Below are 15603 nucleotides of genomic sequence, written 5' to 3' on the forward strand. Positions count from 1 at the left end.
TAACATATTACAAAGTAATTATAAGACAGTTTATCAGGAGAGTATCTCAATGGAACAGAACAGAAAGTTTAGACACAGATCTTCACATAATAGTCACTTAATATATGAAAGTGGTGGCTGTTCAAATTAGTGGAGAAATGATGTTCTATTCAATAAAAACTGTTGAAAACAACTGATTATCTGCATGCATAAAAATAAAATTAGAACACTTCATGTCAAATACCAAAATCAATATGGACTGAAGACACAAATATGAAAAAGCAAAAGTTTAAGACTTCTAAAATAATATACAGAGTAACTTTTTGACCTTAGAGAAACTTCTTATATAAATTAGAAAAGTACAAACCACAAATGAGTAGACTGAAAAATTCAAATACTTAAAAGATACCTTAGAATATTATGGGCAAAAAATGCTCAAAAAGATGCTCCATTTTATTTATTAATAGTAATCTTGATATGAAATTAAAACCACAATGAGATCATACTTTACACCCATCAGAATGGCAAATATTTCAAGTCTTATAATGCCATATGTTGGAAGAATGTGGAACAAGAGGAACCCTTATTCACTGTTTTTGGAGAGTAAATTGGTAAGCTAGGCCAAATACTTCAGAAAGCAATTTGCATTATTTAAGAAAGTTGAAGATGTACACATCCCATGAATCAACAATGCCATTCTTAGGTTTACACACTTCTTGCTCACATGCACAAGGAGGCATCCGTACGAATAATCTCTTCAGTACTGTTTGCAATGGCAAAAGAGTGATCTAAGAAAAATGTCTATTCATGAGAAAAAGGATAAACCGTGGCATATTCACATAGCCATGTGGTACATTCATAACTAGTGACTTGGATTAGAAGAATATCTTTCATGATGGGAGCAGAGGGTAGCAAAAAATACATACCATATATCATTTATGTAACTTAAAATATATACAAAATTAAATAATGCATATATTGTTTATAGATATATACATACGATATAAACCATAAAGAAAATGGAGAGGAATTCACAGGAGGATTTTGGCACAGTGGTAATGTTCTATTTTTTTATAGCTAGATAGTAGTGCATTGTTACACATCACATTATTCTTTATATCTTTTTGGATATATTAAATATTTCATAATATATTTTTTAAAATAAGAAATAGTGTTTATAACTCTTCACTGGCAATCTACCTTACTATACTGGTAACACTACATACTGAGGTGATAGTCCCCAGTGTAGTGCTGTATGTATTAAAGATGACAATAATCCAGTAAGAGGTATCTGTCAAAGGTTTAAATAAAAAGCTCATGCTATTACAAACTTACACACAAACCAAGCAATGCCTGTGTAAGTAACAGATCAAAATGGAGCCAGTCAGCTGAAGAGAGGAGAGGGATTCGAAGGGTTCAGGGACCTATGGGCCCTGCCTGCTCAGAAAAAGGTTATGAACAAAATTTTAAGGAAAGAAAAAGGTTAGTTTAACTTAAAATCTAGAAAACTTGGCAGAAATGATACATGTATGTATTAGGCTACTAAAATATTTCTTAGTAATTGCAAACACTGATCAATTATTTCTTACCTACTGTGGAACTATTATTGACATATTGAGAGAGCAGTTCTTCATCAGCTTGCTCATGCTTTTCATTAGAGAAGCCGCTGTTCTTCTTTTTTAAAACCACCACTTTACTTTCAGGTTGATCTGAAACTGGAATTTCCACTGGCTGGTAATTGGCATGGATATATGGTTCTTCAGGAAGCATATAACCTTTAGTGAAACACTCTAGCAACCACTTTGCTCCCACTACATGAGGCCTACAAAAATAACACATATGTATTAGTTTAAGCCATAAAGAGCATCATCCCACTTGCCATGCGGTTCCCATACTTGCATGGATATGGAATTTTAAGAAAAATCAGTAGTAGAAATTGCTTTGAACTAAAAACTGACAAAACCTGTGGGCTGATTTATTCCAAAACTGCTTCAGTTCATCATCATAATCTCCCACAATAACATGAGTTACATCTTCATTAAGCTGATTAAAACGAATTCCACCTCCACTGTTAATAAGCCTTCTCAGTTTGTCAAGCTTTCTGCCACTAAAACCACAAAGATATATCTGCAAAGAAAGAAATTACTTTAGATTAATGTATTTAAGATACTTTATTTCTCTTGATAGAAACAAATTCATTAAAAACATATAACTAAGTCCACTGTGTAAATAAGACAACTTGTGTACATTTTAAGATATACAAAAAAATATATTCTGAAACTTCTGAATTTTCAACAATTCTGAAACTTCTATTTTTATAAATCACTTCTTTACAATCCCATACATAGCATTATCTTCCCCAATGGATACTTGATAAGTATTTTGAGGCTATAAATGAAATAGAAGCCAGAATCCAACATCTTCTGAATATTAGTGCATACCAATTTCTAAAATGCAGGTAACTCTGGGTCTCTCTATTGATGGGGGAAAAAAATAATAATAATAATATAAAATGCAGGTAACTTCTTAAATTTTGACAGCCTTACTACTTGTACATCTTAAAGTAATTATAGAAATAAACTATAGTTAACTATCTGAATTTTAAAAACCTGGGTTTAAATCCTGGTTTTCAGCTGCCAACAATAACCACATGACCATAGACAAGTTGCTTCAGCTCTTTAAACCATTTTTCTTACCTATAAATTGAGGTATCTTTTTCACAGCATTAATTTAAGCAAAAAATATGAGTCAAAGAACTAAGCATGACGCTTTGAGGATAACATGTGTGCAATAATTTATTTCAATTTATTTTTAACTATCAGAATGTATATATTTAAACCAATTTAGTCAATATAAAAAGCTTTTCCACCTCTATTTTAGATAAGTTGTCTTTAAAAAAATTTAAGAATGAAATATCTATTCTGAACTGCATTTATAGCCCAAACAAAATCACCTCCATTACCAGAATATATTTTAACAAAAAAGAGGAATCATATACATCCTATAAGTAAAAAATAACTAAGTCATATCTAGAATTAGTATAGTCTAGGATAAAGATTATGCAAAACACTTTCTGTTCTACCAATAAGTTGGTTAATTTTTAGAAGTATAGAATGACGTCGACGGTCATACCACCCTGAACATGCCCAATCTCGTCTGATCTCAGCAGCTAAGCAGGGTGGGGCCTAGTTAGTACTTGGATGGGAGACATATAGAATGTTTAGGTAATTTGCCCAATTTCCCTTCTTAACAATAAAGCAGAATTAAATTTTTGCTGCCCTGTGAGAATTACTGCATAGCCTAGTCATTCTACAAATAGGAGTATATTACATATTCATCTAGATCTATGAGATCTGAAAAAGTACAGCATATGATGTTTCTGTCAAAAAACATACACGACGGTTATTAATATGCTAAAAAATTAAGTAACCCAAGAGATACCAAACATAGTGGCTCTAATGGTTAGGAATACAGACTTTGTATTGAATGCCTCGCCATTTAATGTCTGTCTGTGTGACACTGAAAAAGAATTTTAATCCTCTAAGTCTTAGCCTCAAGATAATATCCATTTTAGAATTATTTGTGGGAATTTAATGAGATTATATATAACATAACATGTAAAAATAATTAGCACAGTGTCAAATACGTTGTAAACACTTAACAAATGATACTTATAAATAAAAATCCAGTAAGTGGTTCAGAAACTAAGTACTGTCCAAATATAGTAGGTGGAATTAATGTTGTTGGGAAGGTTCAGAGAAGATGAAGTTTGAAGGATAAAAGATGAAGGTACATCCCAGGCAAAGGGATGTTGACAGCCAAACGATAGACATGGTCTAGTCAGCGCATCTGTTTAGCTAAAGTGGTGGACTTACATAGATAAGGAGCAAGCCCAACTCTGAAGGGTCTTCAAAGTCAGGCTGGGGAGTGCTAACATATATTATCACTTACTGCATTTATTACATAATAAAGACGTACCCGACAACCATCTAATAAATCTTCAGGTGCTTGAAATGAACTGACATCCAGATTTTCTAGATTTTCAAGTGTAGGCTCCAATTTGCTATTAGCGGAATTACATATTGATTCATTTATGCAACTCGCATTTATGTTGGAAATATGGCTGACATCTGAAAGAGTACGACCTACATAAAAAATAAAGATGTATAAATGTATGGAGATAAAATAATTGTGATTACATATTTTCTACTAATTAACTTTTCTTACAAATAAAGGGTTATGAACAACTTCCAAAGTAAGATTCTGAGGTAATTATTGAAATCTTGATGGCAAAGTATGAAAAAGAAAATGAAATTAAGGCTCATATGTTATTTAAATGAAAATATATTTCATACATTTTTTAATAGTAGCTTGTTCCCCATAAAAACCTGAAGTTGCTGACTTTAAGGTCAAAGATGCTCACATTTGAAAAAACAAAAATTTAACATTACATCAATGTGGCACCTATAAAACAAAAACTAATTTTTATACTAATACAGATAATCTATAGCAACTGCAGTGAAATAGTAAACAAAGAAAATGTATTATTAATATTTGTACATCAGTAAAGTTTAAAAGATTAATTCTTTTATCTTAAGTCTCTATCCATTAATGTTCTTAATTTCTTTAGTCATCTCTTGCATTATATCAAAGCAATCATTCATTCTAAAAAGAGTATCAGGAGCAGTTCTGGACTTTTTATAATTTGGCTATCTTACATAATTATGCCTAGAAGCATAGTAAAAAAAGGAAAAAGTAAAAAAAAGAAATTCCCTATCTTAGCGATCCTTTTAACATCAATTCTTACATAGAGGGGTAGGGGCCAAGATGGTAGACTAGAAGCAGCCCACACACACGCGGCTTGTCAAGGAGAGGATCAAAGTTGCAAGTAGATGCCCATCTATGGATGGACCCTCTTGGAGAGAGCACAGAGAATCAATCATCAGAGAGGAGACAGGAGACACTCGGAGTGAAGGACACAGGACGGGGAGATCCACTCATCAAGACTGGAAGTTACCTGGGGAAGACCCCTACATGTGGGAAAGGGATAAAGGAGAGAACCCCAGGGCCCGCAGTTCTCCATGTGGACACTGTGACTCGAGCTGTGGGGGGGTCTCACCACCACCGGAGGCCTCCCTGCTGATCGGGGAACTATTTGGAGACTGTACAGTAGAGTTGTATCGGAGAGCAGGCTCAGCAGGGACTCGCTGGCCTCTGTTCCTGGGTTGCCATCCTGACACCACACTGAGCTCTCAGACCCAGAGCTCTCAGTCTACACCGGGATTGGCTTCACTGCAACTGCCCCCACACAGCCCCTTGCCGGGCAGGGAGAGCAGGCACTCTCGCAAGCCTGTGAATGGGGGCCAAGGCCCCTCCTCCATCAGGGAGTTTGAATGGAGTGGGCACCACGCCACTGGAGAGGTCCCACAGTAGCAGCCCAAGTGGGACCTGTGTGAGGACAGAGCCCCAGCCACCCAGCATCCCAGCCACATGGCCCTGCCCACTGACCCCAAGCACTACGGCACTGAGGTCCACTACCCTACGAACTCGTATGCCACGTGGAGGACCATGCCCTTGAAGAATGACCTGCACGCCAGTGGCGGGCCACACTCGGTAGTACTGCCGATGCCATGGCTGCGGTCCAGCTCTCCACCACGGACTGTCAGCCACTAACCACTCCCCCCGCCACATACCACCATTACATCTAGACCTGGGTGGAGTGAACGCCCACAGCTCTGACACTTGTGGCTATTGCCCAGAAAGCCTTGCCAAGCAGCCACCGACACCGCTGGAGGGGACCCAGGCAGAGCAATCTTCCGCAACACCTGCCTCCATGGATAGGGGACTCACCCAGCCTCCTGCCCCAGCTTCCAACAGTAGCCTAGGGACTAACCACTCCACACGAAGATCATCCAACACTGGTGTCGACTGTGACACCCACAGGGGAACAGGACAATGTATGACAGCTACATTACAAGATCGCTGTGCATCCGCCCTTCTCCTACCAGATCAGTCTTCCAAGAAAAGAGACAAAAGCGCCACCTAGGGACCGACCTCTCCTTCCTCTCACTAAGTAGGAGAGTTACCAGCAAAGAACAGGAGCACTGTAAACCTATCTGCCCTGAACTGAGAAGAAACCAGCAAAAGAACTCTGGCAACATGAAAAAACAAGCCAATTCAATATATCCAAAGGAGTACAATAAACAGACCTACAGCAACAGATCCCAACCAAAAGGAAATTGTCAAAATGTCAAAAATGGAATTCAGAATATAGATGGCAAAGAATATGAGTGGAATTGAGAAATTTGAAAGCCAACACAAAGAAGCTAAAACAATATTTCAGGACATGAATGAAAAAAATGAAAAAGTTGCTTAAGAGATAGACAACATAAGAAAGGCTACAACAGAACTTAAAGAAATGAAAGTCACTTAGGGAACTTCAAAATACAGCAGAAAGCTTCAACAACAGACTAGACCAAGCAGAAGAAAGAATTTTCACAGCTTGAAGACAAGGCTTTCAAGCTAACCCAGTCAAAGATGCAGATAAAAGAATAAAGAATAATGAACAATTACTCAGAGAAATATAGGACTATGTAAAGCAAACCAATATATTAATACAAATATAGGTATCCCTGAGGGAAAAGAAAAAAAAGCAAAAAGCTTGGAACATCTGTTCAAGAGAATTATTGAGGAAAACTTTCCCAGTATCACCAGCAATTCAGACATCCAGTTACAAAATAGTCATCGAACACCAGGAAGATTCATAGCAAACAGGACATCTCCAAGACACATAGTCATCAACCTGGCCAAAGTCAAAACGAAGGAGAAAATCCTACAAGCTGCAACAACAAAGGCAGTAACTAACCTACAAAGGAAAGATCATCAGGCTAACAGCAGACTTCTCAGCAGAGACCTTACAAGCCAGAAGGGACTGTGGCCCCATTTTTAGTCTTCTTAAACAGAACAACTGCCAGGCAAGAATTTTGTATCCTGCAAAACCAACTTTCATAAATGATGGAGAAATAGACTTTTCCAAACAAGCAAACACTAAGGGAATTTGTCGCTACTAGATCTGCCCTCCAGGAAATGCTCACTAGTGCACACTATACATGACATAGCATAATAGATAACCGCCAGTGTAAAAACACCTGAAAATTAAAGCTCACAGCTCTTGTAAGTACCCACATATCAATGCTAACACAACGTGAATGAGCATAATGCTCCAATTAAATAACAGCTGAAGAGATGAAAAATCACTGCAGAAGTATATGTTGTCTCCAAGAAAACCATCTAATTTACAAGGATATACACCACACAGACTCAAGGTAAAAGGATGGAAAAAATATTCTAAGCAAATAGAAATCAAGAGAAAGTTGGTGTAGCCATTCTCTTATCAGATAAAACTGACTTTAAATCAACAATGATAAAAAGAGACAAAGATGGTCATTACATGATAAATGGGGTAATTCAACAAGAAGACATAATAATCCTAACACAGGACCTAACAAAGGAGCTCCCAGATTCATAAAGCAAATTCCACTAAAGCAAAGCAAAGAAATAAACCATAACATCATAATTGCTGGGGACTTCAACACCCCGCTGACAAAACTGATCATCAAAGCAGAAAATAAACAAAGAAATAGTGGTCTTAAATGGCACTCTGGAACAACTGGACCTAACAGACATTTATATAACACTCCACCCAAAAATTATAGAATATACCTTCTTCTCATCAGCACACGGGACATTTGCCAAGACTGATCCTATCCTAGACCACAAAGCAAGTCTCAGCAAATTCAGAAAAACTGAAGTTATACCATGTATCTTCTCAGACCACAGTGGAATAAAACTAGAAATCAATTCCAAGGGAAACTCTCAAATCCACACAAAGTCATGGAAATTAAACAACCTGCACTGAATGAAATTAAGAAGTATCAAAAGATTCTTCAAATTGACAAAGGGAACACAAGTTTTCAAAAATCTATGGGCTACAGAAAAGGTAGCACAAAGGAGAAAATTCATAGCCTAAAATGCTTACATCAAAAAGACAGAAAGATCACAAGGTATCAACCTGATGTCACATCTCAAGGAACTAGAAAAAGAAGAACAAACCAAACCCAAAGCCAGAAGAAGAAAGAAGTAACAAAGCTCAGAGAAGAACTAAATGAAATGGAAACCAAAGAAACAATGCAAAGGATCAATGAAACAAACAGCTGGTTCTTTGAAAAGGTAAACAAAATCAGTAGACCACTAGCCACATTAACCAGAAATAGAAGAGAAAGGATTCAAATAACCTCAATCAGAAATGAAAAAGGAGACATTACAACTGATACCACAAAAATACAAATTTCATCCATGAGTACTATAAAAAGCTCTATGCACACAAACTAGGAAATAGATAAATTCACATAAACTAGAGGAAATGGATAAATTGCTAGAAACACACAACCTCCCAGGCCTAAATCAGGCTGAAACAGAAATCCTGGACAGACCAGTAAGTAGGAGTGAGGTTGAGGTAGTAATAAAAAATCTCCCAACAAATAAAAGCCCCAGACCAGGCGGATTCACAGCCAAATATACCAGACCTACAAAAAACTGGCACCTATCCTATAGAAATTATTCCATAATATTGAGAAGGAGAGAATCCTCTCTAGCTCGTTCTATAAAGTGAGTATCATCTTGATACCAAAGCCAGGAAAGGACACAACAAAAAAAGAAAACTATAGACCAATATCCCTTATGAACACTGACACAAAAATCCTCAAAAAGATACTAGCAAACTGAATTCAGCTACACATCAAGAAGATAATTCACCACGATCAAGTAGGTTTCATCCCAGGGATGCAAGGATGGTTCGATACGTGCAAATCAGAAAATGTGATTCACCACATAAACAAAAGCGAAAGCAAAGACCATATGCTCATTTCAATAGATGGAGAAAAAGCATTCGTTAAAATCCAGTATCCTTTCATGATGAAAACCTTCAATAAACTAGGATTGGAATAAACATATCTCAAAATTATAGAAGCCATATAGATAAACCCACAGCTAACATCATACTGAATGGGGAAAAGTTGAAAGCCTTCCCCCTAAGAACTAGAATGAGACAAGGGTGCCCACTGTCACCACTTTTATTCAACACAATAAAGTCGTAGCCAGAGCAATCAGACAAGAGAAAGAAATAAAGGGCATCCAAATAGGGAAAGAGGAGGTTGACCTATCCCTGTTGGCCAAAAATATGATCCTGTGTCTAGAAAACCCTAAAGCCTCCACCAAAAGACTCCTAGAGTTGATAAACAAATTCAGCAAAGTCTCAGGTTACAAAATCAATGTACATATATCAGTAGCATTTCTATATACACTAATAACAGTCAAGCTGAGAGTCAAACCAAGGACTCAATACCATCTGCAATAGCTACAAAGAAAATGAAATACTTAGAAATGTATTTAACCAGGGAAGTGAAAGATCTCTACAAGGATAACTACAAAACACTGATGAAAGAAATCATAGATAACATAAATTGAGAAACATCCCATGCTCATGAATTGGCAGAATCAACATTGTTAAAATGTCCATTCTGCCCAAAGTGATTTACAGATTCAATGCAATTCCCATCAAGATACCAATAATGTCTTACTTCACAGATCTAGAAAAAATAATCCTAAGCTTCATTTGAAACCAAAAAAGAACCCGAATAGCCAAAGCAATCTTAAGCAAAAAGAACAAATCTGGAGGCATCACATTACCTGACTTCAAATTATACTATGAGGCTATCAACAAAACAGAATAGAGAACCCAGAAATAAAACCATATAGCTACAACCAACTGATCTCTGACAAAGCAGACAACAACATATACTGGGGAAAGGAATCTCAATAAATAGTGCTAGGAAAATTGGATAGCCACATGCAGAAGAATGAAACAGGACCCATATCTCTCATCATACACAAAAATTAACTCAACATGGATAAAAGACTTAAATGTAAGGCATGAAACCATAAAAATTCTAGAAGATATGTAAGAAAAACTCTTCTAGACATAGGCCAGGGCAAAGAATTTATGACTAAGACCCCAAAGGCAAATACGGCAGGAACAAAACAAATCAAGGGGACTTAATTAAATTAAAATGCTTCTGCACAGCAAAGGAAATAATTAGCAAACAGGCAACCTACAAAATGGGAGAAAATATTTGCAAACTATATATCCAACAAACAACTAATTTCCAGAATCTACAAAGAACTCAAACAAAATATCAAGAAAAAACAAACAATCCCATCAAAAAGTAGACAAAAGACATGAACAGAATTTTTTCAAAAAAAGACAAATGGCCAATAGACATGAAAAAATGTTCAACATCACTAATCATCGGGAAAATGCAAATTAAAACCACAATGAGATACCATCTTACCCCTGTCAGAATGGCCGTTATTTTATTTATTTATTTTTTTCCCGAGACAGAGTCTCACTTTGTTGCCCTGGCTAGAGTGAGTGCCATGGCGGCAGCCTAGCTCACAGCAACCTCAGACTCCTGGGCTCAAGCGATCCTCCTCAGCCTCAGCCTCAGCCTCCCGAGTAGCTGGGACTACAGGCATGTGCCACCATGCCCAGCTAATTTTTTCTATATATTTTTAGCTGTCCAATTAATTTCTTTCTATTTTTGGTAGAGACGGGGTCTCGCTCTTGCTCAGGCTGGTTTCAAACTCCTGAGCTCAAACAATCCGCCCGCCTCAGCCTCCCAGAGAGCTAGGATTACAGGCGTGAGCCACCGCGCCCGGCCTAGAATGGCCATTATTAAAAAGTCAAAAAACAACATATGTCAGGGTGGATGCAGGAAAAAAGATACACTTATATACTATTGGTGGGACTGCAAATTAGTACAACCTCTATGGAAAACAGTATGGAGATTCCTCGAAGAGCTAAAAGTAGACCTACCATTTGATCCAGCAATCCCACTACTGGGAAGAAGAAAAGAAAAAGAAATCATTTTATCAAAAAGATACCTGCACTCGAATGTTTATTGAAGCACAATTCACAATTGTAAACATAGGAAATCAACCTAAGTGCCCATCGATAGATGAGTGGATAGAGCAAATATGGTGTGTGTATGTATACATACACACATACACCATGCAGTACTACTCATCCATAAAAAGTAATGAAATAATGTCATCCGCAGCAACTTGGATGGGACCAGAGATCATTATTCAAAGTGAAGTATCTCAGGAAGAGAAAAACAAACACCACATGTTTTAACAAGTGGGATATGACTGACAGATCGGTGCACATGGGCACAAAAAGACATAAAGAACATTGGAAACTAAGAAGGGGGAGGGTGCAAGGGGGGTGAGGAATAAAACTTACCTATCAACACTGTCCTGATGGCAGACGCAATGAAAGCCCTGACATCATGAGCATTACAGAGTGCATCCAAGTAACAAAAACTTTTGTACCCCCTTAATATTTTGGAAAAAGAAAATTCTTACATAAAAAAATAATTATTTTAATCTCAATGAGACTTACTATCAATTGTGTTGATCTGGCCAGCAGGAGTTGAAGTATCAGGCATAGTCTTGGTTGCTGGTCTTGGTTCTGTCTTGTATATGAATTCATCCTGACAAAAACCTTTGTCAACACTGTCAAAAAACCATTGTGTGGTCACACAGTGTACATTCCATCTCTTGGCACATTCATATTTCTGACCTATCATGTTCATTAAGAAAGAAACAGAGAGAGTGAGAGAGAGAGAGAAATGTAAACCATTAGAAATCTATCTTTGCAGAAATATTCAAATTATAATAGGTTATTTTAAAAACCTACCTAAAACTAAAGTTACTAGAAACAAAAGTAAAAGTTACTTTTAAACGATATATTAAAAAATAACATCCTAGATTATTACCTAATTATATTTTCTATTTGTGTGAATACACATGCTGTGTGAGGTGGTTTATCTTTTGTACAAATTGCATGAAGACAGGAGCAACTGTGGGGTAAATGAAATAATACTGGACTTGGTTTGCATATAGGCTCCATCACTTAATTTCTTTAAACCAGTTTCTTAATCTGTAAAATGGAGATAACTCACAGAATGATCATATGGTTTTAACAAGCATGTTAAGACTACTGTGAAAATTTTAAGTGTACCCAATATATTAATAATAAATCCCAACTTTAAATAGACTATTTCAGTGTCAACAGGATTCTACTTCAAGTCCAGGATAGACAGGCAAATAGATAAATTATATTAAAAACGTATACCTTTTTATAACTTTAAAAACCTTTAACATAATATATTTTGAAACAGTATCACAGAGAAATTGAGGTCAATATGTAACATGAAAGGTTTTGCTTGACATTCTTGAGAGACAACAATAAACTATCTTCAGCTTCAGAAAAGCAACAGCAATATTAACTTTACTCAACAATCATTCTATCATAATTGGCTATACCTGAAGTTCTGACTTAAAGACAACTACCATTAATCTTATTTTTTTTCTCAAATTTTATTTCTTACCTAGGGAGCTTAGTAAAACACAGTACACAGACCTAAAGAGAGATATTAACAATAAAAACTTTAACAAAACTCATCAATTTGTATATACTTTAAGAGTACTGATAAAAAAAATCTCTAGAATAAAGTTTACAGAACACTGAAATTAATAGTAATTTCGAAGAAATCATCTCATTGGTAATGTCTTTTTCCTTTTGTACTGCCATATGGTCTACAAGGTGTATCTTCAAGTTAAAATTTGTATAGTTCATTCAATTAAAAAGTAACACAAGCCTTTTAAGTTAGTCAATAGAGATGTCATTTAGCTATATCTATTGGTTTTCTTGTTATTCACCCCAAACAGCTTCTTTCTTTCTTTTTCTTTTTTTGAGACAGGGTCTTGCTCTGTCGCCCAAGATAGAGGGCTAGAGTGCAGCAGTGTCAGCATAGCTCACTGCAACCTGAAACTCTTGGGCTCAGGCGATTCTTCTGCCTCCACCTCCCAGGTAGCTGGGACTACAGGCCAGCACCACCACACCTGGATAATTTTTCTATTTCCTGTAGAGACAGGGTCTCACTTTTGCTCAGGCTGGTCTCAAACTCCTGGCCTGAAGCAATCCTCCCACCTCGGCCTCCCAAAGCCAAACTTCTTTTAAGTATTTGGTAACTGTGTGAGGAATTTTTTTATGTCAAAAGATCTAATAGTAATCTTAGATAAAACATCACTAGAAGTTTTTGTTTTTTTATATGTATTCAATGACTTGGATAAACACTAGGATGTTCAAATAATTTTCCTATAGAATATGACCCAAACTATCTTTCTCAAGATCTTAGGGAAAACAACATCAAACTAGATTAAGGACACGTTATAAGCGAAAGATGTTCTATAAAGATTTTAAAATGTAAAATCCTGCCATGTGAAACAACATGGATATAACTGGAAAACATTATGTTAAGTGAAATAAGCCAAGCACAGAAAGACAAATCTCGCATGTTCTCACTCATATTCGGGAGCTAAATATTAAAAACAATTGATCTCATGGAGATCAGAGACAGAGAGTAGAATGATGGTTACCAGAGGACAGGAAGGGTAGTGGGGAGGGATGGATAAAGTGGGGATGATTAATGGGTACAAAAATATAGTTACATAGTTAGAATGAACAATATTTTTGATAGCACAACAAAGTGACTATAATCAACAATAAGTTAGGGCACACTTTAACTAAAACGGTGAAACTGGAATGTTCCTAACACAAAGAAATGTTAAATATCTGAAATGATGGATACACCAATTACTCTGATTTGATTAATTCACATTACATGCCTGTATCAAAACATCACATGTACCCCATAAAGATACAAAACTATTACATACCCATAATAATTAAAAATTTTAAATTTTTAAAAAAGATTTCAAAATGTTAAGTACTAGAGATAGTTTGGCATTTGTGCATTTGCAAAGCATAGTTTTACCTTTTGGTTCTTGCACAATGAGGTGCGTGCATTCATTCATTTTCAATTGTCCCGTGTATTGACCTCCATGCTTAACTGTCAGCTGCTGAACTGCCTTCCTGTCTGCACCACACAAGCCAGTCACACAGATGATGCAACCAAGAAAAATAGGGCACTTGAAGTCTTCCATGTTGATATCAGTATATCTAGTTATTTTTCTGGGGGAAACAAGTGGTTAAAAAAGAGAATATATTAAATTTTCCAGATAGTTTTGAATTTACCAGATAATGACAAACAACACAAATATCACTACTGTTGTCATTTTTTAAGATTTATAATCATTTTTAAGAAAAGGAGAACAAACACACTCATAATTCTTACTAATTGCTCATCTAACTCAATACCACATCTCTAATAAAAACTAATGTTTCAGATAGAATCTCTGAAATAAAATTAAGAGAAAAATATATATTTCATTAACTCTAAATAAGCCCTTGCTGATCAAAGTGGTTTAATTTTCAAAATTTTAAGTCTGAATCTCTACTTAAAAACCCAAAGGATCTTTGGTTGCCTACTAGAAAAATGGACTTTTTAATCCTTCCATTATACTATATAAGTAAAAGCAATGATTTTTGGCAGAATACCAACAGAAATATCATTATCATTCTGTTGCTATACCAGGCAGATGTGCTGACGATGTAGTCAGGTTGAGAATGAGGGTTGCCGACATGGAGACATATTTAAGATGGTGTTGAAAACAAGCCCAGAAAAATGTCAATTTTGTGGTACTTGGACTTCTGGTTGTTAATCTAATTTCAGGGAAAACTTAAGTGTGCCCCTTAAAATAGGTTCTAAGCTCCATAAGTGAAGGGATGCTATCCCTGTTTTGCTTGCTACCTATGTCTAATGCCTAGCTCAGGCCAGATGCATAAAATGGGCTCAATTAACATTTATTTACTGATCACGTCTCAGTTGATGGCTTACATATGTTTATATATGAATACTCTTACTGATACCCCTTTTGGGGAGAGAATACAACTATCAAAATGGCTAATTTATTCTCTATCTTAATATATAGGTATAGTGTTAGAGGATAATGGAACCTAAGAGCTACAGTTGCCAAACTGATTTTATTATTTTAGAAACATTTCCTGCATTCATTTTCAAAGCATTTCTTACCCTGTAGCTAATGCTAACACCAGTAGCCCATTCTGTCAACTTACATCTTGATAATAAGAGCTTGCAGATTCTGCTCTTCTGTTTTCAATGGAGAAATGACCCCATTTCTGTCCTTGAATAACAAATCCAAAGAGGATACCATAAAGCTTCCCCTATGAAAACCCAGAGTATGCCAAAATGACTAAATGCATCATTTCTTCAAATCTAGAATATAAATATCTTACTTCTCTTGTGACTTCTCCCAAAGTGTGTTTATCCAAGAGGGAAGCAAAATAGGTTTCTTTAGGTTTGCAGCCACTAAATACTTTTTGCTACCAACTTCTCCTGCAATGAGGTGAGTTACTGATACATTAAGGTCTCTGTATACTCGACCACCCATCATTTGTACGTATTTATGAACTTCATCCTGCAACCCCAAAAGAAAATACGTTAAGTATTAAATCAATGTCTCTGCCATTTTTATACAATATCCCATAAATATATTTTGTTGTTGATAGCTTGAATA

At 36.1% G+C, this 15603-nt stretch overlaps 1 protein-coding gene across 1 annotated transcript in view; it reads right to left on the reverse strand.

Moving 5' to 3' along the window:
- Positions 1 to 15603, reverse strand: part of TOPBP1 (topoisomerase (DNA) II binding protein 1) — an 83388-nt gene that overhangs the window by 62352 nt on the left and 5433 nt on the right. Inside the window, exons 5-10 of the mRNA XM_012663361.1 lie at positions 15323 to 15504; positions 13941 to 14137; positions 11501 to 11680; positions 3958 to 4124; positions 1943 to 2106; positions 1569 to 1801 (exon numbers count right to left, since the gene is read on the reverse strand). Of these exons, the coding sequence (XP_012518815.1) occupies positions 1569 to 1801; positions 1943 to 2106; positions 3958 to 4124; positions 11501 to 11680; positions 13941 to 14137; positions 15323 to 15504 (1123 nt within the window). The remainder of the gene's footprint in view (positions 1 to 1568; positions 1802 to 1942; positions 2107 to 3957; positions 4125 to 11500; positions 11681 to 13940; positions 14138 to 15322; positions 15505 to 15603) is intronic.

The sequence above is a fragment of the Propithecus coquereli genome, unplaced genomic scaffold, assembly GCF_000956105.1.
Source record: "Propithecus coquereli isolate 6110/MARCELLA unplaced genomic scaffold, Pcoq_1.0 Scaffold12, whole genome shotgun sequence".
NCBI classification, from domain to species: Eukaryota; Metazoa; Chordata; class Mammalia; order Primates; family Indriidae; genus Propithecus; species Propithecus coquereli.